The 27,328-nt window shown below is 40.6% G+C and overlaps 1 protein-coding gene across 3 annotated transcripts in view; it reads left to right on the plus strand.

The window, feature by feature from the left end:
- The window catches only part of DMGDH (dimethylglycine dehydrogenase), a 42,487-nt gene that overhangs the window by 7,338 nt on the left and 7,821 nt on the right, over nt 1-27,328 (plus strand). For all 3 annotated transcript variants that reach the window (XM_053408074.1, XM_053408073.1, XM_053408072.1), the window contains exons 4-14: nt 1,173-1,337; nt 2,828-3,032; nt 7,553-7,801; nt 9,573-9,771; nt 10,909-11,078; nt 12,532-12,685; nt 14,160-14,325; nt 15,276-15,406; nt 16,268-16,485; nt 16,688-16,845; nt 18,830-18,889. In XM_053408074.1, coding sequence (XP_053264049.1) covers nt 1,173-1,337; nt 2,828-3,032; nt 7,553-7,801; nt 9,573-9,771; nt 10,909-11,078; nt 12,532-12,685; nt 14,160-14,325; nt 15,276-15,406; nt 16,268-16,485; nt 16,688-16,845; nt 18,830-18,889 — 1,875 coding nt within the window. The remainder of the gene's footprint in view (nt 1-1,172; nt 1,338-2,827; nt 3,033-7,552; nt 7,802-9,572; nt 9,772-10,908; nt 11,079-12,531; nt 12,686-14,159; nt 14,326-15,275; nt 15,407-16,267; nt 16,486-16,687; nt 16,846-18,829; nt 18,890-27,328) is intronic.

A 27,328-nucleotide genomic window follows, 5' to 3' on the forward strand; every position in this document is an offset into this window, starting at 1 on the left:
CTACCAGCATGAGTTTGACCAAACTGCGGGAGGCAGTGGAAGACAGGAGTGCCTGGCGTGCTCTGGTCCATGGGGTCACAAAGAGTCAGTCACAACTAAACAACAACAACAACAAGAAGTGTTGGAAGGCGCCCTGAGGGTCATCTTGTCCAAACTCCTACAATGCAGAAATCACAACTAAATCATACATGTCAGATAGCCATCCAGCCTCTTATTAAAAACTTCTGTTTGTCCACCACTGTCAAACAGTTCTTACTGTAAGAAAGTTCTTTCTGATGTTCAGAATCTCCTTTTTGTAACTTGAAGCCACTGGTTTGGGTCCTACCTTCCGGAGCAGGAGGAAACAAGCTTGCTCTATCTTCTATGTGACAGCACTATAGATACTTGAAGATGACTGTCATATCTCCTCTCATTCTCCTCTAATCCAAACTAAACATACCTCAATCCCTCAACTGTTACTCATAAGGCTATGTTTCCAGACCTTTGATCATCCTGGTCACCCTCCTCTTCACATGTTCCAGTTTATTATTGTTTATTATTTTGTTATTTATTTCATTTCTATACTGCTTTATATTTTCAAGAAAAATCTCAAAGCAGTTTACAGCATATTAAAACATCAATAAAACAATCTGAAGAAAGTCAAATATACAGTATACAGTCAAAGCAACATAATTAGCGAAAAACTAAAATATTATCTTAAAGATTTCAAAAGATTACAAAGGAGGTCAACTACAGAATACATATTTAACACAAAGTTAACAAAAAACTTAAACATTAAAAAAAAACCATTGCTAAGTGAAGTCAAATATAAAATGCACATTTAAAACAGCATAATGAACAAGAGAATAAAATATCACAAGCATGACACAGCTGTTTAGCAGGCACAAAAAGATGGGGCAAAAGAATACAATAGTTAGGGTTTGTTGTCAGGCATATCCTTCTTAAATTGTGGTGCCCAGAATTAAACACAATTGAAAAGAAAACGAAAAATTAAAGTGATTAATCTGTTGGTACATTTCAAATAACTATAAAGTTAATTATAGCAACTCAATATTTATTCTGTAGCCTCTTCTGAAGATACACTGTGCCATGATTATCATTTAGGACTTTATTGGACTGCTTGTAAGTATTCTATATTGGGAACCTGATAGTCTTTTCTCTGTTCCTGTTAGGCTGTTGGGTTTCATCAGCCAGGAAGTCTTAGAATTGCTTCAACTCCAACGAGGGTGGATGAGTTTAAATACCAGATGTCTCGGGCTGGTTGGCACCCAGCAGAGCAGTATCTTATCAAGCCAGAGAGGGTGCAAGAATTATTCCCTTTATTAAACATGGAAAAGGTAAACAAATTCAATTATTTTATTTCCAAATGATGTGAAATTTATTTTACATGCAAAAAATATGACTCTGTGATTCAATATCCCTCTTCAAAATTTGAAGATTATTTTATAGTACACAACTCTATTAAATCTCCCTAACATGAAACCATTTGAAAGAAGTTGCCTCAGGCAGCAGATTTTAAAGAGGGTGCCATTTTTATGTATCCAATATCCAACTTAGTGTGTCATTTACAGAATGAGCTTCAGTCTGGGTGAGAGGTCATTCTGACAGGAGCTACAGGTGCAGAAATGTTGCTGGCATTCTGCAGGCTGTGCTGGGTACAGAAGCAAGACTGAACTATTGGGATTTACTGCAGAAGGCTCAGCAGCTGACAGTATTGTAATGTTCAGTGGATATTTGTGATCTATTCAAAACCAACTTTATTAGTGTTTCAAAAATGAAGCAGAGCAACTTGTACATGGTAGAAGAATCCTTTATTAATATGTGTAAATATATTGGTCTCTTGGTTTTACAAATCCTTGGTAATTCCTAAGGTTTTGATCAGAAACAGCCACCAGATATTCAGATGAGGAAACAAAGGACACTTTGAGTAGTTATGTTGATCGTCGTGACAGTAACAATGTATTGTAGGGGCCAGTGCTTTTTTTCTTAAAAAAATGTTTAGGGGTACTCTCATTTTCCTACTCATTTAAATACTGCCTCTTGATGAGGCCAAGCTTAGATTCACAAAATGTTTAGGGGTATGTGTACCCTGTGTCCCCCCCCAGAAAAAAGCACTGGTAGGGGCCTATGGGAATTGTAGTTGAGTGACATCTGGAAGGCCAAAGGTTCCACACACCTACGGTAAATTGGTTGTAATTCTGTTCTCCTGAACTGAGTGGCAAAACACCCATTGGCTGCATTTCCATGTCATGGAAAGCCACCTACACTGTGGCTTACCATACATGAGCGGAACCTGTTTCACTCTTTGCATTCACACTGTTGAGAAACAAACAGTGAACTCTGGCATTGCGTTTTATCTGGACTAGGTATCGGGGTTTGTTTCTCTCCAAGCAAATACAAGATTTGTTATTGGCTTGCCAATTGTGGTTTATTTGAATGAAACAAATCATAATCCCTGATTTGGAAGTAATACTAAGTAAAGGATCATGATTTTTACAATGTGTAGGAGTGAAGCAAGTATGATCAGTTCATGTAAAAAAGACAAGATTTTTGATCTACTGTTATGTGTGGATACAGCCATTGATTAGTATTTTTGATTAACATTGAGATAAGTTGAATTTCCATGCTATATTTGTTCTTTTTGGTTTTTAGCTTTTTTGGTTTTTCTTACATCCAGATTCTGAATTTCTATTTCCTAGAAATTACTCACAAGTGTCCAGTTCCTTGTTCAAAGAAGTCCTAATATGTAGATATCCTCCATTTCTAACATGTTGGTTAAGAAAACATAACAATACTAACACAGTTTCATTTTGTTTGACCCACTTAGGTTTTAGCTGGTTTGTACAACCCTGGAGATGGTCATATTGACCCTTACTCACTCACCATGGCTTTGGCTGCAGGGGCCAGGAAATATGGTGCTCAGATAAATTATCCAGTCCAAGTAACTGACCTAAAATCTAGAGCAGATGGAACATGGGAAGTTGAAACTCCACAAGGAATAATTCATGCAAACAGAGTTGTGAATACAGCTGGTAAGAAATGAAATATATTTGCATGTCTTTGGAAAATTTAATACCCTAACTAGGCCAGATGAAGTAGCTCACACTAAACACATATTGAGCACAAATGCTCTAATGAATGCCATGCAGAACGCAAGTGATACATGCTTTGCATTAGCTATTTGATGACCTCCTGGAAGATAATTTGGCATGAAGTAGTGATGCCCCCCCCCCAAAAATAATTTTAATAGTTCCTAGAATAGCATGCTTCATTGCTTAATGATAGGATAATGTACATTCCATGCTATTAGCATTCTGGTTTTTAAAAAATGCCATTATGTAAGTCTGTGAATCTTCCTTCCATGTGGTATATTAGTTTAGGACCAGGATATGAGAACAGGGCTCCTGCCTGTAGATTGGCCTTTGACTTTGAAAACTGAGGAAATAGGCCACACTGTTAGGCAATTCCAGTCCAAAATGTCTCCATGAATTGTGGAAACACTTGGTTGGCGTTATATTATATTTACACATTAGAAACACCTAGAAGATTAAAATGGGCTATGTGTCCATGTTTCCTGGAAATAGCTTTTGCCTTTTTATTGAGTTAAGATACTGTTACACACCACCCCAATCTCCACAGCAGTGCAAGATTCTAGGGGTGCAGGCACTTACTCAGGGTTTGTTTCCTTTGGAAAAGAGACATAGCGGAGACCGTGGTGTCTTCATGATATATAATTTATTTACACATATATACAACTTGAGCCTAGGATGGAGGGGTAGACACAGCATTACACTCCAAGAGGGTATTGCTTCTCTCATAGGCACAGTCATGGGTTCAAACGGGCATCAGATATCTTGTCTGTTGCCCTGCAACTTACCCTTCTCTCCCTGTTGCGTAACTCTTAACTTTGCACTGGGCAGCTGCCTAGATTGATTCAGCTTACTGACTGAAAAACCATTTCCCCCAGAGCACACCGGGGCAAACTGCAATCCTGAAATTCTACTACTGGCCTTTGTCCTTCTACCTAATTCTGAGCTCAGGGAGAGGTTCTCCTTTTTCCAGCTGGCACAGAATCTCTGCTTTATTAATCACTCATCTCCCTGCCCCATTTGTTTGCTTAAAGAGTTGGCCATTATCAGGCTGACCTGGACATGGAAAGCTGAGCCCAGCACTTACTAAATCCAGGCACCCACAAATTCTAGCACCCCAAACCAACAGCTGTACATTCGGCTCCTAAATGTAATGCAGTTGCTGTCATTTAGAAAATGACTTATTTTTGTGTGAGCAAAGGAGTATTTTATTTGGTATTTATAATAACAGAACAATAACCTTATGCACAGAATGCCAGAGGTGTTTTTTTTAGGTCTTCTCTTTCATTCATTCACACTTCCACATATTTGTGGAAACTTCCTCTTCCCTTTCCCCTCCACATTACTGCTACTTACCTGGATGAATCAGGGGTGAGTCAGGACATCTGCAAGGTCAGGGCTGCACAGGTATCCCAGCCAATCCAACCCCACAGAGCTCCAACTTTGCTGCTGCTCTGCCTCACCCCTACCTGGTAAACAGCAAAGATGCCAGCGGCCCCAGTCTACTGTTCTGGTCATTCCTGATGGTAGTTTTTGCCAGTAATTGGAAATTGCTTATATTTGGTGCTTTTGAAAACAAAAGTTTAAATTCCTATTTATGTATTAACCATTTGGCTGTAATGTATTTATGTTTATAATTATAGCATAAATACTACGAGCAAAAAGGTCTGCAGGGCTCAGATGAGTACACTGGAACATGGGAAGCTGCCTTATACTGAATCACATCAGTGATCCTGCTAGCTCAGTATCATCAGTGCTGAGTAATAGGCTGCAGCATTACAGCAGATGGTCATAGGCAGAGACTGTCCAGGGTTTCAAACAGGGTTTATTTCCCTGCCCTCCCTGGGGATGCCAGAAATTAGACCTCAAATCTTTTCGAAGCAAACCATTTACCCTACCACTTTTCACAGTTCCATATCATCAGTACCACCCCATTTATTCAGTGCTGAGGAATAACCTACAACAGTAAAATGAATGGCACAGGAACCCATTCTTGCAGGCACTGCATGTGACTTGGACCTTTGACATGCATGGCACAGTTTCTTCACTGCTATTTCATATATCTTCTTACATACTCAGTAATTAGCAATGTTTTACTCTTGAGATGTGAAGTTGTGACATCTCTTTGATTTCTTTTTAACTTATTAAACCAAAGGCATATTTGTCAAGTTACAGTGTTCAACCAAAGGGAACATTTAGAGCTGGCATTGATTAATGTCCTGGGTCAGGGTGGGTAAACAGTTATGATGTTCCTAATACTCTAGCAGCCAATCTTCTTCCTTCCTTCCATACCCTCCTCTCCAAAAGAAATTAATAATTTACTGTGAGCTTTCATTCCTGTTATATTGCTAAGTTTATATTGCCAACTCAAAACATAGCTGGGTTCATTAGACAGCCGCTTAACTTTCAACCCCTTTCTTATCCAGTTGCTCAATTCAGACAGTACATTTCACATTTTCCAAAGCGTGGTCTGGATATTTCATCTGAACTGAATTATTCTATTGTGTTCTGTCTTGTTGCCTCATTTGCTCACCCCTTCACTGCCTTATTTACATACCCTCCTCCATTTCCTAGCTTTTATGCTGTTATTTGAAATGATGTTTCAGTAACCCATGGTTCGTGCTCATCTCCAAACAGTTTGCAAACCCACTTTGGAATATGGTTTATAATTATGGTTTGGGGGCAATTTGTACATCATGGCAAACTATTAGTAGAGAACATTAGGAAAGACCAGCACCCCATATCAGAGAATAAGGGTACAAGCCTTTCTTATACTCCCAGCCTCCAAATCACTATTTGGAAATTAGTCCATATAATGTCTGCTGTTTTGGTATTTGGGCTTATTTTCAGTTAAATAAGAAATTACACACACCAAATCTCTTGCACAAATCCTGCCTAGATCCCACAGCCACTTCTTATTGCCAACTCTCGCCTGTGGTATTGGTGCACAGATAGGAACAACCTCAGTGTTTTGTGAGTGTTCTAGGGATTGTGGCTCATTAACTACCTGATAACTTATTTCTTCTTTGACCTACGCAGGGTCCTTATTTAATGTTAAGTTATAAAGTGGGACAGAGGGTTTTAACCAACAGGCTTTTGCCTCATTACCAGCTTCCCCTCCATTCCTCCTCCATGTTTCACTTTGGGTTTTTGCTTAGCATATACTTCATGAAACTCTTAATCTTAGGGTTCTGGGTTCAAGCCCCACATTGGGCAAAAGATTCCTGCATTGCAGGGGTTGGACTACATGGCCCTCATGGTCCCTTACAACTCTACAATTCTATGTGTCTATGATTCGTGGCCAAGACGAAATTGGCTGTTATCAGCAGCAGACATTTATTCTGCTATTTTAATCACAGCAGAAATCTGAGGCAAACCTCAGCCGCAAACAACTGTATTCATGGTTATGCTTGAGAAATAGGAGCATTAATAGAAATGGGTGGAGTTGAATGCAAAAAGCTGGACTTAAATTTTTTTAGAGACAGCCCCCTAAGAGGTGGCCTGTCGTGTTATCTTATTCTCAGCACTGTCCAATACTGTCTGTAGAAACTCTGTGTGCTATTAGTGGTTAGCTGAAACAGGGGTAGTTTAACTAGAAAAAAAGGTTAGTGGAATAAAGTAGGGAAAGTGAAAACTACCAAAGCTGTGGTGCCCATAGATGATGCCTTGTTTGCCTCCTCCAACACAGAAATAAATTTTCTCTCTACAGGCAACCTCTGACATCCTGAAGCAACATTCCCACCAAATGTAGGCATTCTGTTTGTTTTTCCTGTTTGGAAAACATGATGATCTTTGGCATAAGGAGGAGTCCTCCAATGAGCTGTTTCTTTGTCAAAGACAACAACCCAAACAGTTCCACACTATTGAATCATCTCCTTGTTTAAGTAATATTCTGCTTATATTATTAAAACTCCTCTTCCAAGGTTCATGAATAGTTACATACACAAAAACTTGACATCGTTCCCATATGAGGAAGTTGCAGCTTGGTTGCAGGGAGAGACAGCAATGAAATTCGGTTCCCCTCCCACACAAACTTCCTAGCATTAAGCTCAGATGGACTGCAGGAGGGCAGGGTTTAGAAATGTGAGATATCTGGGATGAGCAGGAGAGCCATTTCTGTACTATAAGCAGCAGAGAAAATCAAGGAGGGGAGAGAAGAGAAGGAATTACACAAGAGAGAGAGAGGTAATGAAGAGGAACCATAGTAGCAAAAATTTCAGAGGTCAAAGAAGATGCTAGGAATGGTTAACTGGTTTGCAGGACACAGACAGAGAGAAACTATCTTCAACCTTTCCCTATGCTGAGTAGGGACTCCTAGGTATAACAGCTGAGATCAGCAGTGGTTCAAAGCCTCACCTTCTGATGAAGGAGGGGATTGAGAATACACTTATCAATAAGACTGTTCCTTTAGTTTCCAAGTATTCTGTTCGAATATTTGCATTTCTGTCCTTTGTGTTTTCTAGGTTTCTGGGCTCGTGAAATAGGGAAAATGATTGGATTGCCCCATCCACTCATACCAGTTCATCACCAGTACATAGTTACTGCAACTATTCCTGAAGTGAAAGCCCTTAAAAAGGAATTTCCTGTGATTCGTGACCTAGAAGGTTCATATTATCTAAGACAAGAAAGGGATGGGATTTTATTTGGCCCATATGAAAGTCCAGAAAAAATGAAACTACAGGAATCCTGGGTAAAAAATGGAGTCCCGCCAGGTAATTTTGCTTGAAAAATTATCTCAGGCTTTAGCTGCAGTTATATTATTGTCATAATCCTAGAGTAGAGGCAGAGTTCCCTGGCAAATGCAGGCTCAGAGAGGAGATGGATCCTCTCCCTGGTTTGATGCATGTGTGTTCATGGGCAGCAGACCCCCCCCCCCATGGTACACCCCCCAGGAGCCGCCTCTGCCATTCTGGTGGCTTGTCCATAGACTCCTTGGGGATCAAGAGAGCCCTGAGGAGAGTTTCCCCACAACTGGAAACCATATTCCCCAATGGCTGCAGCAGGAGGCACCTTTAACAAGTCAAGAGGTATCACTTAGTGGGTGAAGCCTCTAGTCAATAACTACCTAAAGGTAAAGGTAAAGGGGACCCCTGACCATTAGGTCCAGTTGTGGCCAACTCTGGGGTTGCGGCACTTATCTCGCTTTACTGGCCGAAGGAGCCGGTGTATAGCTTCCAGGTCATGTGGCCAGCATGACTAAGCCGCTTCTGGCGAACCAGAGCATCGCACGGAAACGCCGTTTACCTTCCCGCTGGAGTGGTACCTATTTATCTACTTGCACTTTGACGTGCTTTCAAACTGCTAGGTTGGCAGGAGCAGGGACCGATCAATGGGAGCTCACCCCGTTGCGGGGATTCGAACCGCCGACCTTCTGATCGGCAAGTGCTAGGCTCTGTGGTTTAACCCACAGTGCCACCCGCGTCCCAAATAACTACCTAGCTCTGCTATAAAACTTAGTCAGTTGCTCTAGGTCCTGGATGAAACAACTGGGATATTTGGATTCAGCTATGGGAGCACTGTCCATGGGCCACACCTTTGAGTCTTTCCAAGCTACTTTTGCTGCTCAAAACTTCCAACCTCCCATTGCTTGGGCCATCATGCCTCCTTGGTGGTGGGGATCCTCATGGATCACAATCATGGGATAGTAGCCCAGTTCTGCTAATTAGTGCTGTCCTTTGTGTAGATCACAGTGGTACTATTTTTGTCATTGCGCTGATGGTTGCAGCCAGATACAGTCACTGATACAGGGACAAAACTTTATACAAACGTTGTGAATGAAACTTTAGTGGCACTGGTGAAGTGTGGAAGGCCATGGCTTCAAATTGCATGTCTGCATCTGGGTCTTTTGTTGCAAATAGCATGGAGATCATGAAAATATCTGTGTGTCCCCCAGATGAAGAAAGTAGCATTTGGTGAACTGGGGGGGGGGGGAATGGATGTCTGATGAACTCCACGTAGGCATGTCTTTGCATCAGTAAAATAGATTTTAAAAACTGTGTTAAATAAATGCCAAATATTTCTTGCATTGTTTTATGCGATGGGAGGTAGAAATTAGTTTTCAGATGCAAGCTAGGTGTATTGTTATTTTTGCAAAATACAGCTACAAAGTTTAGTTTTCAATGATGCAAATTATCAAGCTCACCACTTGTTAGAATTAATTGAATTTATGTTGGCAAAGACATTTGGTGACTGGAATCTGTGAGTGACTATTATATATATGTATGTTACACATGCATATTCATAAAGACAAAGAGCCTTTCTGGCATCATTAACTTGTTCTCAGATTTCCTATATAAGCCTGTCTTTCACTTTGTGCTCTTCAAGGGGGCAGACAGGGATTCTCATCATACAACTCCTATCCTGCAACATTTGTGTGTATCCTGAAAAAATAAGCGCTTTGTTTTGATATCAGCACAGTGTGTAACTAAAGAGCTTTTGGAATTGGAAAATAACAAATGCATGACTCAAAACCTTTTTTTCTAGGATTTGGGAAGGAGCTTTTTGAGTCTGATTTGGACCGAATAATGGATCATGTTGAGGCTGCTATGGCAATGGTCCCAATCCTAAAGCAAGCAGACATTATCAATGTAGTTGCAGGCCCTATAACATATTCTCCAGATATCTTGCCTATGGTGGGGCCACATCAGGGTGTTCGAAATTATTGGGTGGCTATTGGTTTTGGGTGAGTAAATTGATCTATTGTTAGGAGAAACCTTGTAAATGTTAAAGTTATACTTATATGTCTGTCTTTGCTGGGTCCCGGATGGTATCTACATGAGTTCTTAAAGAACTCAAATTTAATATTGCTGATCTTATAGCAAAATATGTACCTTGTCCCAAAGACTGGCCTCTGTAACACCATTTTGTTAAAAGGAATTTGTGGGTGAGGGTGATCTCCAATAAGTTTGTCCTGTTAGCTTAAAGTCTGTTTTCAAGCATAAGTACAAGTTTGAGTGAAGAAGAATCAGCATAGCTTCTGCGAATGTACGTCTTGTCTCATTTTATAATTCTTTGAGAGTGTTAGCAAACATGAAGATAGGGGTGAATCTGGTTGACATTCTTGGACTTTCAAAAAGCTTCTAACAAGTCTATGGCCAAAGACTAGAGGGTGAATGTATCACAGCTTTTGAATTGCAGAAAGGAATGTGAAATGCATCCTGGTACAAAGAAAATTTGTCTAAGAAATTTACGTTGCCCAACTTCCAGTGGGCTTAAATTTGTGGCATTTAAATTTGTGGTAAATGTTGGTGGTATTAGTTATTCTTCCTAGGCAGTCTGATCTTGCTTAACATATTATTTCATCATGCCGTAAAAGCCAAGGTTATCATGCTGTTACAGGGAAAACAGAGCAACAAGACAAATTTAATTCCAGCCAAATATAGCTGGAACTCAGATGTTTGTTCTGTTGCTATAATCACTTAATCTTTAGTTCAAAGCCTAACTGGGCTTTGCCCAGCTTTCATGCACCTTACATATTTATTTTTTGTACTTATACGTAGTCAGCCCTGTCACTGAATTGGCCCAGGGCAGGTTACAAAAAATCTCAGGTATAATTTAGCTTGAAATCATAAAATAACACAAAGCAAACAAATGATATAATTAACAAATGAGCACACTGTCCCATCTTAAATTACAGGCTGCATAAGTGCTCCAGATTTTTAACAAGTCTAACTTTCCAGTAATGAGAAAGCACCCCTCCCCCCCCAAAAGGTCATAGAGAAGATAATAAGAAGTGAGTTTATAGTCCTCAAAGGTTGTACTGAAATGTTATGTGAAATAAGCTCATGGGGGAAATGTCTGTCTCTTCTTCTTTCCCCAGATACGGCATCATCCATGCTGGTGGCATAGGAAAGTATCTCAGTGACTGGATACTCAATGGGGAGCCTCCTTTTGATCTAATAGAATTAGATCCAAATAGGTATGGGAAGTGGACCACTCCAGAATTCACGGCAGTAAAAGCAAGAGAATCTTATGGATTTAACAATATTGGTAAGATGTAATTTTCCCCATAGAAAAATAAATAAATTAGCACTTGAGTAGAGAATTCTTGTGCTGGTTTTCTTCACCTTCACCCCAACCCCAGACTAATAGAGAGCAGGATTTTGCCTTGTACAGTGGTACCTTGGTTTATGAACTTAATCCATTCTGGAAGTTCATTCTTAAACCAAAGCGTTCTTAAACCAAGGCATGTTTTCCCATAGCAGTGGGGGACTCAATGGACAAATGGAACACACTCAACAGGAAGCAGAACATATTCTGCTTCCAAGGCAAAGTTCACAAACCAAAATACCTACTTCCGGGTTTGCAGCATTCTTAATCCAAGTTGTTCATAAACTAAGCTGTTCTTAAACCAAGGTACCACTGTAGCTTGCTGGGACATTGTCAGGCGTGGAGAGTCCTCCCCTCCCTTCGGTAACTTCACAGACAAGAATTAATGAGCAGTTTGTATTTTATAGTCATTTTTATTCAGTCATCCGGTTGCAAGCAAAAATCCACATCTGTCAGGAGTGCGTGCAGGAGCCAGGTCCTGTGACCGGTAGGGCTTCGCAGGACTGGGGCTTTCCTAAGTTTGTTCTGAAGAGGCAAGACGTGGCCACACAGGTGAGGCCAATTGGTAACTCACAGCACCTGGTGGCAAGAGCTGGGAAGGGATATAAGGTTAGCATTTCCCTTTGGCTCTTTGCCACAGCAACACGTTTCCTGCCTTGCTGCATTTGGCTTCTTGACTCCTTGCTTCCTGATGCTCGGACCCTTGACTCCTGGTTTCCCGGCTCTCTGACCCTTGGCTTCCAGACTCCTGTTCCTGCTCCCACCCTGCTGTCTTGGCCCCAGTCCCAACGTCCTCCACCAGGACTTTGACCGCCCGTAAACCAGACCATGACAACATCTCTCCACAAGGAGAGCAGTTGGCTACTCTCAATCCTCCCCTTTTTGTCCCCAGCAACATCCTGGGAGCCAACAGGAAGTTCCTCCTCCTCCTCTCTGCATTCTTTGTTCTCTAATATGGATGGACCTCCTAGTTTTTTTTTGGGGGGGAGGGTCCCCCACACTCTCTAATAACTTCTCTGCTAGCTGTTCCCTCCCTTCTGTTTCTCTTACCATCATTTCATAACTAGGCAACTCCTGTTGAAACTACTCGGTGTCTGTGTCTGTCTCTGCTCCTGAAACCACCGGAAATGGGGGTGGGGGGTTGAATCCCCCCATCTCTGCCTGAGAATGCATTCCTCACTCCTCTGATTCAGACCATTCTCTGACATCCAGTTTACACTGTACTGCTTACCTTGCTTATTTTATTTCCATCATTATGATATTTTGCAGCCTGCAAAGTTCTACAAAAGCGTTATCTGTAGCTACATGAAAAATACTCTGTGTACATGTGCAATAAGTGATCCATTGTCATATCTTTTACCATGTTGATTGTGTTTTTGCTTTTGTTTTGCAGTTGGCTACCCTAAAGAAGAAAGATTTGCCGGGAGACCCACAGCGAGAGTCAGTGGGCTTTATGAAGTCCTTAAGTCGGAATGCTCCATGGGATTCCATGCAGGATGGGAGCAGCCTCATTGGTTCTACAAACCTGGGGATGAGATTGGATACAAGTAAATGAAAAATATTTATTGATTGTTCTTTTGTGCCAAATTAATAGCATTAGCAATATTATGTTCAGGGTTGTTAAAATAAAGGATTGCGAACCGTAGTCTGAAACATAGTATCACTATTCAGTTGGTCAAATGCACATTAAGAGGAAGTGGTATCATTCATTCATTCATTCATTTAATAAAATTTATGCACTACATTATTGTAAAAAAACTTTGAAGCAGTTTAATTGGTAGCAGTTATAGTAAAGAAAGAGGAATATTTTCATGTTTTTACAACACCAAGTGCATGGCCAATGGTTAGGGGTGACATGAAAACCCCTCCTGGTGGTGCAGCAATAAAACTGCTAGTGCATTTGCAAAGCTAAGCAGGGTCCAGTATGGTTTCAAATTGGATGGGAGTTGGACTAGATGACCCCCAGGTTCCCTGTCAACTGTACACTTCTGTGATTCTGCACTCTCATACATAGGCTATGAGAGCAGTAGGCATATTCACTGAGGCCACCTAGAGAGGGACAGCACCTGGAAGAGTATGAAGAAGAGCAGAAGCCACTGTTCCACTGCTGCTACTGCTGCTGCTTTGCACAGCAGCTTTGGTGACCCCGCCATGTAAAACAGCAGCTGGGCAGGAGGTTCCTTTCCTCCTCAATGCCGTCTCTTTTCAGGTGCTGCCCGAGGCAGCTGCCTCATTCCACCTCATTCATGGGCTGGCCCTGCAGATGGTTCATATGTTGGTTTAGATGTGCAGTTGGTGGCTTACAGAAAGCATAGTCCCCATTACGCTTCCATTGTTAAATTTGTATGAGTATAGGCATATTGCAGATATATAAGCATCCATGTATATGTAATGGGTGTGGTTTGCTGCCGTGATCCTACTCAATGGCGCTTGTTAGATTTCACCCTTAATCTTCAAAACATACTATAAGAACTTGTGATAACCTCCAGCTGATAATGAAATGCAAGACAACAAAGAACACCATTAAAGATTAATTCACTGGAGCTATTGGGGTGTGTGGCTTTTTTTGGGGGGGGTAACTCCAGTTGAAAAAGTTACCAATCTAAAATAGTTCTTCCTTCCACATATGCTTAACCCTTTTGTATAAGAAACGGCAACAGCAGAAAGTCTCCTATAGTTTTACTGGGGAGGTATGTTGGGTCTATCCATTTAATGATGACCAAAGTTTCTATGTCATGCTTACTCTTGTACTGTATTGCATTTATATTCTGCACTTCTATACAGTAATAGCACCTGCATCTGTGGAGTTCCTAGTTTTTGTCTATAGAATGCAATAATTAATAAATTTTAATGTAAAACATCTACTCAATGGAGTTGAACAGCATTTGTAATTAAATTAAGCATTAACCCAAAGTTACAGTTAGGGAAACTATTGATAAACTTGCCAAAATAAGGTATGCCTATGATTTTTCAGTTTCGTTCCCCTTCCCTACTCAAAAAATGCACTTATTATATTACTAGGCCAAGTTTTCGACGTACAAACTGGTTTGAACCTGTGGGCCGTGAATATAAACAGGTGATGGAAAAAGTGGGTGTGATTGATCTCACTCCATTTGGCAAGATTAGCATCAAAGGCAGTGATTCTGCTAAATTTTTGGACCGTCTGATTGCAAATGTGATCCCAAAGGTAAATGGAAATATAACAGCAATATAGGTCTTGGATTAGTTTTAATATATGCTGAAAATAAGTTTATAGTCCTACTCATATGAAGTACCAATTGTACTGAGCCTAAGAGTGGTAAGAAAGTAAGATTACATTTACCTCCACCTTCCTGTGTGCACTTGGCCTGACCTGGATCAACCTCATACCCATGCTATAGATATAATGTTGGACTGGAGTCTATACATTTCACATATGTCCACCTTGTGGAATCTGCATGCCTCGAAATTTAGTTGCGCAAAGATTGCAGGAATTGTAGCTAAACAAATTAGATGCTGTGCACCTAAGCCTCATTTAAACATTACCCCAAATTTGTGGATGTGAATCGGTTCCAAAGCAGGTGGAGAGATGTAGGGATGAATGAGGAATTCTATTAGCCAATTTTTCTCCCCACCCTATTTAATATATACTTTCCAAAGCAATGCATAAACTGAAACTCAGCTATCCCTACATAGTTCTCCATACTTTGCAGTACAGTTCTCCAGCCAAGTCATGTATACCAAAACATATATACTGGAGTAAGTGAGCATACAAATACATGGACTGTGTTAGTGAAAATAATATATATAATGCATTATATTAGGGAAAATTGCTTACAAAAATGTGTATATTAGGAGAAATTTGAACTGAAATTCTGCTGAATTTTCAAATTGCAAACTGATGTGGTAATGTGACTAACTGAAAAACAGAAAAACGAGAAACTGAGAGAAACAAAAACTGACATTCACCCATCCTTGTGTGCAACAAACCAGAACTGAGGCCTTCAGGAATCCCACAGAAATCAGTGGTGCTTACGCATGCCTATGTCTGTGTTGGATTGCAGCCTGTGTATTCTAGGAAGAGCTCAATTTCCTTATACTGTATAATGTCTGCTGTACTGTATTATAATTTCTTTTCTTTCTTTTTTTACTATTCAGATAGGTTTCACAAATATAAGTCATATGTTAACCCCAAGAGGCAGAGTCTATGCGGAGCTCACAGTCTCTCATCTAAAGCCAGGGGAATTTTTGTTAATTACTGGTTCTGGGTCAGAGCTTCATGACTTGAGGTCAGTGTACATTGTAACTACTGAAGTTTAAAAAGCCATTTGTGATGATGGAAATGGGGAAGGAGCTGCAGGAAAGTCGCAAGAGCCAGAGCACATAGGAACAGATTAAGTTGCCTTGGACTGAGCCAGACTATTGGTCCATCTAGCTCATTAATGTCTACAGTGAGTAGCATTGTTTCAGGCAGGGAGTCTTTTCCATCCCTACCTTGACATGCCAGAGATTGAGCCTGGGACAGATGCTTCACCATTGAGCTCTGGCCTTTATGCATACTGGGATCTTCTGAATCAGAGATAACATTGTAAATAGCTCAGAGTACATCGTAAAAATACTGAGATTACGAATCTTCTTTCCAGAAGTTGCTGGTATAGATCAAAAGTATTGTTCACCTCTCGCTGAGAGTGCTTAGCCTATTTATCCTGGGAAAACAAAGGCTTCAACAGACTATGATTGCACACTGCAAATAGTGTAGAGGACATATACCAGCAAGGCGGGTATTTATTTGGGTAGAAATGACTAATGGTCATTAATTTCTGTTGGCGGCTCCTTGATAAAAAACTAAATGGAGCTCAAAAAGAAGTTTATAAATATTTGTAGTGATAAATGTTGTGATAGCCTCAGAAAAGCTGTGGGAATTGGTTGCATTGGTGGATGATATTATTATTCAGTTGGGTATCTCATGCATTAAAAAATATATATATCTGGAATCTGAATATGGGACAGTAAGGAGTGGGATGAGCTTGTCTCAGAGGTACAAGAGACGTTCTTCATGACTTGGGTTTACCTGATAGTCATAGTTGTCAACCTAGCTATTTTATGCATTTTAATGTTTGGATTAATAAATTGTTGCCTTTTATTTTCAGATGGATTGAAGAGGAGGCATCTAGAGGACAGTTTAACGTTGAGATCAGAAATGTCACAGAAGAAATTGGAGTACTGGGTGTAGCTGGTCCATATGCACGAAAAGTCCTCCAGAAGTTGACAACAGAGGATCTCAGTGATGCAGCATTTAGTTTTCTACAATCTAGACATTTAAACATTGTGGATATTCCTGTTACTGCAATTAGAATATCCTATACAGGTAAGGCAGGAGGGGGAGGGATTTTTGTTCTTATAAGCAAAACATTTGGTTTCTATACAAAGCAGCAGTGCTTGCAAATAATACCACTATTACTTGCAGAGATGGGTCGTTTAATGTTTATTTTCATGTTATGCCTTTAAATAAGCATGACCATAATTTAATTCTAGACTTGATTAAGATGTCAACCTTTGGTTTGTAATAGGTGAACTGGGTTGGGAGTTGTACCACAGGCGAGAAGATTCTGCACCTTTATACTCTGCTATCATGGAAGCAGGCCGTGAAGAAGGAATTGACAACTTTGGAACATATGTGATGAATACGTTAAGGCTAGAAAAGGCTTTTCGGGCATGGGGAGCAGAGGTTTGAATATAATTCTTTCTTTCTTTTTTGTTCTTTCTTTGGTGTTATTTGTGTATTGGTCACAGGTAATCATATTTAACTATTCTGCTTCTTCAAGGCCTGATAAGAGTAAAATAAGAAACAGCTACTATTATGATTTACACCTTCTATTTTTCATGAGGGCAAACTGTTAGTATTCTCAATTACATTTGTGGCACCAAAGCCTCTTTTTTAATTCATTGACATTTCTTTTTCCTCTGTATTAAAAAGTCTGTTCAATTAAGAGATCACAGTAGTATGTTTGGGTGAAATTCTTACTTAGAGCATGCTCTGATAATTAAACTCTGTGCCGTTTCAGTCTAAAGTGTTTTCAGCTCCTAAGGGGCTTTGAAATTGTGCCCAGATCTTTACACCCATTTTAGCAGGTTACTCAGAAAAAAGCTAAGGGTTTGTCTTCAGAGCAAACAGCATGCACTGTGGAGTCAGAGACCTAAATTTAGGTAGCTGTATCTGGGATACAAGCCTTTATTCTGAAGCATTTCTAACTCATTCCTCTGCTGTATGAGGAATTTGTAAGAACTTTCTCATTTATCTCAAGGCATTTCTGTTCCAGCAGTCAAAATGTGCACTGACTGCAATTTCGCCTTTGTATGACACACTTTAGATATATATCCTATCATCACAGAGAATATGAATACTAGCTATCCTGTTTGTCCCAATCCTTCTCATAAAATGTTGGATATTATGAAATCCCTTCCATTTTAGAGGAGGCTGAGCTCACACAACTTCCACAGATTTAAACAAAATAAAACTCAACAAAATGTTTTTAAAATGGTTATTGATAAAGTTGGAGATAATATACCCTTGCTGGTGCTTCGCCCTTAATACATGAGCACTTATATGGTGGATGTGTGTAGCAGAGGAGGAACAGGAAAAGCAAAGAAAGAACCGTGTGACATGCTCTTGTTCAGTATTTTGCTTGCTTCTCTTCTGGTTCCTCCATTCAGTTCCCATTCCTACCTAGTCAGGATTCCACATCAACTGAGGCTGCTCATGCCACATTGGACTGCTTGCATATTTGTTTGTTTGTTTGTTTGTTTGTTTTTCCTTCCACTTGCTCTTCAGGGTATTTTCCTTAAGATGTTTTGCATTTTCTGAATCTGTATAAGCCAGCTTCTTATGCTGATATTAATATGACATCAGCTCCTTCAAAATGCTACTACCGTAATTCAGTAGGTAGTGATGCATGCGTATATAATTCTCTCCTTCTTTGGAAGTTTTTCTGCAGAGCTTGGATGACCATCTGTCTTGGATGCTTTAGTTGAGGGGGTTGGACTAGATGACTCTTGTTGTCCCTTTCCGGGTCTGTAATTGTATGATTCCACATGCACAAAAACTGCTGTGGTTATGGAATTCTCTGGTTTCACCTGGAGAGCAGAGAGAGTCAACATGGCACACTCCAGATGTTGAGATTACAACTATCACCAGCAAGTACCTATGGTCGGGGTGATTGAAGTTGTAATATAACCACATCTGGAGGGCACCACACTGACTACACCTGGTCTAGAGAGCATCCCAGTGCAATTGTCTCACCTCAACAATCCCACAGAATTCCACCCTACTGTCCTACCTGTTGAAAATGAGAAGAACAACTGAGGCATCAGATAGCTGTTCACTGTGGGATGGGGGATAGTGAGGTAGATTTGCAAGTAAATCATTGTTGCATTTTCCTTGGTTAGTTCTCAGTGGAGTAAAGGCTTTTTTTTTTTTTGCAGGATGTCTCATTTCTTATTGTCTTCTTAACTGTAGATATTGAAGAAATATATACTTGCATTTTTTTATTGGAGATACAAATGTCACTAAGAATTACAATCCTTTAACAAAAGAGATGTTACTTGTTCATTAAAAAAAGGAAATAAATGGGAAACAGTATGAGAAAGTGAAAAGATGTGAAGGAAATATGCCATCTAGTGATTAAATCTCTTATTGCATATTTTTTTAACAGATGAATTGTGACACCAATCCTCTGGAAGCCGGACTGAAATATTTTATAAAATTAAATAAGGTAGGTCTGAAACATTTTCAGAGATAATATATTTATGACATTATTCCTGGGTTTGCAAATATTATATATAAACTCTTCAAAACAGATATTGATAAATTTCTGCAGCACTGTTCCATGTTGTATGCTGGAGGAACGGTTTCAAATAATGTTGCTTTGATAGGTAGATTGGTCCCACGAATTAACTACATCTGCCAAAGAATGTGAGAATCAGAACTAGTTCCTTGTGCATCTCTTTATCTGAAATGAGTTTTGTTCTGGTGTAGAATTTTGGATGCTGATTGATTCATTTCTTTAATTTCTACTGCAAAACCATTTATATTTCCTACAATCCAACTGGACAGCTGTAAGTGTGGTGGCAAATTCAGTATGTGAGATTTTACAGATGGTCTGGGTCTGGTCAGGGCTTGGGACAAAATGGGGGCCCTATGTATATCACCCTCAGTTCATTTTAAAAGAGGGGAATATAAAGTATAATAAATGTCCAGCTGCTGATATTTATCTCCAGCATTTAGAGAAATAAATTTACTGCAAAATACAGTGAGCCTTTTGAAAGCATGAATGGAGGTAAGAAGTTTACACAAGCCTAAACTATTCACCTGCTTCAATGGAAGAATTTGCAGATAAAGTCTTGATTGTAACTCCTTAAAAAAAGAATATACCTGGGTGGAACAGTTCAGGATAGGAAGTCTGTCAGATATTAGTTGCCTCTAGGGGCAAAAAAGACTTTTCTGTGTTTGCATGTCAAGGGAATTTAATTTGGAAGGCTGTCCTGGAATTATTCAGGAATGGCCAACGAAGAATAATTAATTTCAAAATATTGCACAGGCCTGGCTCTTGTGTGCTGTTAGGTGATGGTTAAAGCAGATTGCAGCAGATGTTGGTGCTCTCTTACTCAGTTGAGTAGCTTTGTGTATATAATTTGGATCCATTCCAGGATTCATAAGAGATTTACCCAATAAATTGTGCCATTAAAAGGTGTCCGCATGTCTTATTGACAGATTGAATTATAATACTTTAGTTCCAAGGGACCCAAACATCATTGTCCTTAATTAACTCCTTTTATTTTTCTGACTGGATAAGAAAACAAACTCACAATTTGGGAGTTTCTGTCTACACTCTACACATCTGCACACTTTGCTTAAAAATAATAGCAGTTGCTACTGAAAAATAATAGCAGTTGCTACTGAGAATGTTTCCTATAAACTGTTTCCTATAAACGAATACAGCGTAAAGGAGAATATACCAAGGGTTACATCGCAGAAGGCACCTGCTGTAACAGTTTGTCACAAATACTCAGATGAATCTCTTCAGGTATGATATAGAATGAAAGCAAATGACAGACTAATACTCCTACTAAGCAGCCCCACTTCCTTGCCTCAGAGGATCAGAATGAGCTCTGTTACACAGTAGGTACAGGCCAGAGATCAGTACCAAGGAAGTACAAGGATGAGGGAAGGAAATACCACCTGAGAAGAATCATGGCACCATAGGGATACTATCTTTCTGTTCCTGATACCACACTTGAATGAAAGTTTAAGTGAGCAAATCTTTTGTAAGTCACTTTGAAAGCTTCTCAGGTCTATAAAGCAGGCTAAAAATAGTTTAAATAAATTTTTAAAAAAGAATTTGGGAATCAGAACCTTTTATACAATTTGCTCGTGTAATGGTTCTAGGGGTTGCTCGTGCGTAAGTTGCCGCCACTCCTGGCTAGGTTACCTGGTTGAACCCTTTCTGTCTGGACAGCCTCTAGCTTCATGGCTGTCTCAGTCGCTGGCAGAATCCGTCAGTGGGCGTTTCTTGAACTTCTTCCAGCAAAGAAGTTCTTTGACGCCAAGTCTCCTCCTACTCTCCCTGCGCGGAAGTCTTCTGCGTAGGGAGGGTGTGGGCAGCAGAGTACCCGTACTCTCTCCGCTGGTCTCCCGCGAGGAGTCTTGGAGCCTCCTCTCCGATTCCCCCATCTGCCCCCCTTCTCCACTGGTGTTACGCTGATTTCCTTCCCCAGCAGATGGGCTGCCTCTCTCCCTACTGGGACCCTCTCCGGCATCCCTCTGGAGCCTTCCCTCCGCCTCTAGCTCCGATGGCAGTTCCCTGACAGCTCATAAAAGAAACCTTAGACATAAATGGAAGGACAGTACTTTGATTGGAGTCTTCATGTTCTGCCATATATGCTCACACTAGAAAGTCAGGCTGGTTTTATTGCTATTCCATTTTGACAATAGACATTTTTGGGACTTTAAAACACCACAAAAACTTGGAATGTACTTTCCTAGCCAATTAAGCCTTATGTGAAGAATTGCAACAGTGCAACTGTATCCCATGCTTGTTTACTCAGAAGGGAGTCTCACTGACTTCAAATGTTTGTGGGACTGGAACCTTAGTCTTCATTACTTTTTTTGTCAAAGTATAAATTATTTTGAGGCTTTTCATATCTTTGATTTTTAAAAGTGCAGCAGTTATTACAGGTAAGCAACCATATACAGCAGTTTTGCTGCAGCAGCAATAGTTGTGAGAGGTGTTTTCAATTCTATCACTGCTTTGGTGTTGCTGGTTTTCAGAAACAACAGCCTGATGGCTGATTATAGACAAAGAAAATCCAGGAAACAACTTCATTTTGATGGAGGGCTGCTGACTGAGGTGGTCATGGTAATGTAGGCGTAAAAGTGGCTATGTCAGAATTCCACATCTATGGAATGACTGAGGGAGGTCTGCCTTGCCTATGGAGTTTTGTGTCTAATACAGAAGTATGGGTGTGTTGCTGTTTTGATTAAGGAATCAAAATGTCAGTAACTAGACCTGCTAAAAAGTGGGTTGTTGTTTTTAGAGGACCACTTCCTTGATCAGAAAATTCATTTTCACTGATGGAAGTTATATGAAGATTAATTACATCAGTCTCTGTGTTTCTGACATTAATATTTATCAACTGGCATTTTTCTGGTGTTTTCATTTTTTAAAAAATTCTGATTGGAATAACTTGGTCAGAGTCAGCCCTCAGCTATTGGGGATCGGTATACATAGAGTGGGCAAGGCTTTCCACCCATGGTGAAAGCCAAAGATGCAGTGACTTTTGGAGACTATTTGGATGCTTTTGTGGTGCATATCATGAAGAATTTCAAGGAAACTTGCAGCAGGGTTGGTATTGTGCTTGACTGCTGCAAAGACCCATCAATCAAAAACCTTATGGTAAAGTGTCAAATTGGGAAAGGAAGGAAATAAGAGTTGACATTAGCAGCAGGGACAGCATATTGCCTGTGCAATGGAGAACATTAATCAAATCCAAGGAAAAAAAGGCCTCACTTGTTCTGTTCCTCAGAAGAAAACTGCTGCAGCAGCCATAACATAGTGACACAGACAAGCAGTGGTGATCATGATGGTTATGATGCTTCATCAGTTGGAAGAAACACAGACCACCTCAACTCCACTCATATGATTGTGCATCTGTCTGAGGCAGGGTCAGGAGGACATAACAGTCATTGTCACAAGGAGTGATAGAGATGCTTTATTGCTACTGATGGCCTTCTAACCTCATCTCAACAGTGAGCTATGGATGAAAGCAGTCATGTCAAATTATATGAATTATAAGTTGCCAAGCACAAAGTGGAATGGCATGATTAAGGAAGAGATGGACAGCTGGGCTTTCATGCCACCTTGGGGCATGATACCACAAGCTAGCTTCCAAGACTGTTTGGAAGACCTGTTAAGTCTCCATCTCCTGTCTCAATTTGCAGTACCTTACATACCTGATGTCCACCTGATTTGAAGTGTCTTACACACCTGATGTATGAACCTACCAGGAAGACACATTCAATTCATATTCTGTTCATTTTCTCCATTCAGAAAGGGAAAGAAGTGCAATGCTACCAACAGAAGAAGCACTTATTCAGCAAATTGTTGAGCCCACCACCAAGCCTTAATTTTATAAAATGCTGTTGTGGCAAACTCAGTTTTCCAAGTCCCACAGAAAGTGGTTGACGCATTGAGCAAAGTATGCCATCTCTACAAGATGACAAAAGCCATTTAGCTGAGTGATCGGACATTACAACCTGTGGGTGTACAAGTGGACATCAGTTTGCTTATGTGCATCATTTGTGAAAGTGAACTGGAAATCAGGATGCAAGTGTGTGGATTGGTGCCAAAATCCATACAGTTACAACCATGACAGTGATTTATGTGTGTATTGAAGGTGTCTTGTTATTTTGAAATGTTGTATTGTTTACTTAAGGATTAGATTTTAGTCCAAAAAAAGATTTCAGCCAAAATAGGTTGTCTGTATAATTTGTTGCTTTTGGCTCCATTACTGTTTAGGTAGCCTTTTAGGGCATAATAATAATAATAATAATAATAATAATAATAATAATAATAATAAATTTTATTTATATCCCGCCCTCCCCAGCCGAAGCTGGGCCCAGGGCGGCTAACAACAATAAAACAATACAAAAGTACAACACAAACAACACTCTAAAATCATTCATTATAAAATTAATTAAATTCAAGCCACTGGCCACTATTGGGCCAGAGCTCCGCGAAGATTGCCGAGGGAGGGAGTCAGGCTGTGCCCTGGCCAAAGGCCTGGCGGAACAGCTCTGTCTTGCAGGCCCTGCGGAAAGATGTCAAGTCCCGCAGGGCCCTAGTCTCTTGTGACAGAGTGTTCCACCAGGTCGGAGCCACAGCCGAAAAAGCCCTGGCTCTAGTTGAGGCCAGCCTAACTTCTCTGTGGCCTGGGACCTTCAAGATATTTTTATTTGAAGACCGTAAGTTTCTCTGTGGGGCATACCAGGAGAGGCGGTCCCGTAGGTACGAGGGTCCAAGGCCGTATAGGGCTTTAAAGGTTAAAACCAGCACCTTAAACCTGATCCTGTACTCCACCGGGAGCCAGTGCAGTTGATATAGCACCGGATGAATGTGATCTCGCAGCGAAGACCCCTGCATAGAGCAGGGGTATGGAGTTTTATCAGCTTGAGGGTCACATTTTCTCATGGGAAGCATACCAGGGAGGGACCACAGGCCAGTGCTCAGAGTTGCCAGAATCAAAAGGATATGTAGGCCCCATTCTAGCCATACAAAAGTCAGAGAGGGGTGTCATACTAGCCAACTTTTCAAGCACCAAACTAGAATGTGTGTCTTCTGGGATGTAGTCCCAGGCGAGTCACATGATCCGCACCTCATCCTTGCCCTGAAAAAGTGTTTTTTTTTTCAGGGCGAGAGTGCAGCACTAGATCATGGCACCCAAAATGGTCGTTGAGATCTTGTGCAAAAAACCCGGGATGTCCTGTTTTTCCAGGGCACTTAGGAGGTATGGTGTGTGTGTGTATGTGCATGTACCTACACACAAGTAAGCAAGAGGCCTTTATCCCACAGAGTATTTATAATGGCCATTTATAATGTTGGGTACAGCTTCACAGAGGCAAGTGGTCCTATTTTTGACAACTCATGAGTTGCAATGATTCTTGGCTCAGCCCAGGCTGCTGAGTCTTCAGAAGTCAGGAAACAGCTAAAGGTGACCACTGTGTTTAAGTGGCTACTGCCCTGCCACCATTAGGGCACAATTCTGTCGCCACCCTTGAGATGGAATGGCTTGTGCCTGTAGGAGCCCACTGCAACTCCTTCACTTTTAAGGATCCTACCTGAGCACCATTTTATATGTCAAAGTTGTGAAAACAGAAAGCAACAAACCCTCCCATGCAGGGGCAACAAGAATATATACCCCACAGGGTTGCAAAAACCCTATGATCAGTTCTGCCAGTCCTGGGCCCAGGTAAGTTTTCTTCCTAATCCCATCAACCAGCAGCTAACACGGGGTCCAGAGAAATCTTGCACTAATTTACTTCAACCTATGTTACATAATGTTATAGCAAAGAGAGTAGGTAGGGATGGGCAGGCTAGGAAAATGCTAGCTGGATCCTCAAGAGGGAGATTGCTCGCCCTTTAAAAAAAAATTTCAGTCGAATCTGAGAAAGATGGCTAGGAGGAGTTGCATATGTGGCATGTTTTCTGCGACACCCCTCCCCCCCCAGCACATGGGCACAAGGAAAGGCTCCCTGTGCAATTGGAAAGCCAGCCTTTATCATACATGAGCTTTATTGAAAGTAATGGGAGATGAGCACAAGTACTTCTTCTGTTTGTCCCTTGTGCAAGAGAAGCTCCTGCAGGATTGCAATTTTGTACAGTACTTGTTTCTTTGCTCCACTTTTATCGCCCTTTGTTGAATTCATGCATGAAGAGTCTCTCCGCTGATACTGCACATGTAGACTGAACTACAGTACACTAGCACATTTTCCTTCTGGAAATAACATGACATATGAATCATTTCCCTATGTTGGGATTTTAGTTCCTCATGCATGATTGTAAAGTGAATGAAGGAGGTTGGGGTATATATACAGTGAACATTATTTTAAGTTTAAGTTGTATAGTTTCATTTGCTATAGTCAGTGCTTTTTTCTGGGGGTACGCAGGGGTATGCATACACCTAAACATTTTGTGAATTTTTGTACTTTGTCCATTTACTGTATTTATTTTTCCAGATTTGAACTATAAAATGGTTATTTCTTGAGTCAAAATGAAAGTACCCATAAACATTTTTTTTTTAGAAAAAAGCACTGGCTACAGTGGTAAAAACTATTACAAAACAATTTTGGGAAGATTATCCTTAACATACAGTAGAGCAAAAATCCAGAACCTCCACAGTGGAATGCGCAAACATAAAGAAATTCAGTAAAAGAAATACATAGAGAAAGTATATTAATTAAAGCTATGATTCTCCTTTACTGTCAATAGGAAAGGAAATATCGTAAAAGCTCTTTTTTCGTATTGTAATATAAGCATGCTTCTTTGTCTTCACTAAACAACTATTTTAGAAAAAATACAGCACATAAACTAAAATGTTTTCCTGATCATTGATTTAGCTGTTGTATAATATCTGGTAAATGTGGTTTGAACCATTCTTTTCTTTCTTAGAACTAAATATAACACACATGAAATTTTCTTTCCCAAATTAATTTGTGAGGGGTTTTTTTTTAAAGGCTAAAGCAAATCAGAATTACTCTAGCTGTTGCCCTGTTTATATATTCACAGGAGTTAACTACCTTCTATGCAATTAATCTAGAAGTGACCCATTAAAGCAATTCACATCTGTTACCAGGTCATACTCAAGGCTCCAATTATGACTGCTGCATTAACCTTCATGCAAACTGTGTTTTCCATTTATAAATGATGGATTTATGGGAGTCAAGTGAATAATGTTGAAGAGTAAGCATGGGGGAGCTTGGAAGTATTCAAATGCATGGGCTTCTTTTAAGGACAGTTTCACTAGAACATGGAGAAGCAATGCACAGAACTACTGGCTGCAGATAAGAAATGCCAAGAGCCAACAAATGTAAATTGTCAGATTCACATCTATGATTTCCGCCCCGCGCCCCCCCCCTTTCCATTGTATCTCCTGGAAATAACTGGAGTCAACCAAAAGCAATAGCGCACTCAATTTATATCATCTGGTGTACTATGGATTACTGCTTTTAATTGGCAAAGCCTGATTGCCATTTTCTATAAGGGTATGTCTGCACTGCTATCTCTCTGGTGGCTCGTGTTTTGGTTTGCCCTTCATTGTCTCACATCATCTCTCTACCTCTATTAATACATTCATGGTATATGGAGAGGACAGCAAAGGAAAAGGAGACACTAAGGACAAGAAATAAATTGTGCCTGTTCAAGCAGCATGCTGCCCATGCCTGCTCACAAGTGTGAGTAGGAGAAGTGGCACATGGATTGCAATAGCATAGTGTCCTGGTGTAATTGCTAGCAAATTAATTGGCAAGTAGAAGGGCAACATGTGTTTAAAACATGGGTAAGGAAACTTTCTAGCCTGGCTGAAATATACTCAGAGTCGCGAAGTGATTTCATGCTCTTTATTCAGCTCATAGTGGTGAGGAGGAATGAATGAAAGTCCCCTCAAAGTATCTGCTTTATATACATTATTTACACAATGGGCTGCACATGATTGGCTAATTCCGGAATTCTACTGTAAGCCAATCAGGTTGTGGATTCACTTCTATCTGGAGCATGATTGGGTAGTTCCTGCCAACCAATCATACTGCTGCATTGTTCTAGGACCAATCAGACTGCTGCATTCTGAATCCTATTGTTCTAGGACCAATCAGACTGCTGCCTTTTGGATCCTATTGTTCTAGGACCAATCAGACTGCTGCAGTTTGGATCCTATTCAACTCAGTACATAACACCCCTCCCCTCTAAGTTCCACTCCTGCCCGGGAGGTCGCATTCATAGTCCTCGAGGTACGCTGGCGGCCTACGTGTGCGTTGCGGCCTGGGGTGTTCCCTGGTCCGGGGTTCAGGTTCTGGCTCGTGTTCCAAGGATGCTGGCTGTGATGGGGCTATTTGGTCTGGCGCAACCGGCTCGCTCAGTCGTGGTTCTGGTTCCGGTGTCCTT

The sequence above is a fragment of the Podarcis raffonei genome, chromosome 11 (genome assembly GCF_027172205.1).
Source record: "Podarcis raffonei isolate rPodRaf1 chromosome 11, rPodRaf1.pri, whole genome shotgun sequence".
NCBI classification, from domain to species: Eukaryota; Metazoa; Chordata; class Lepidosauria; order Squamata; family Lacertidae; genus Podarcis; species Podarcis raffonei.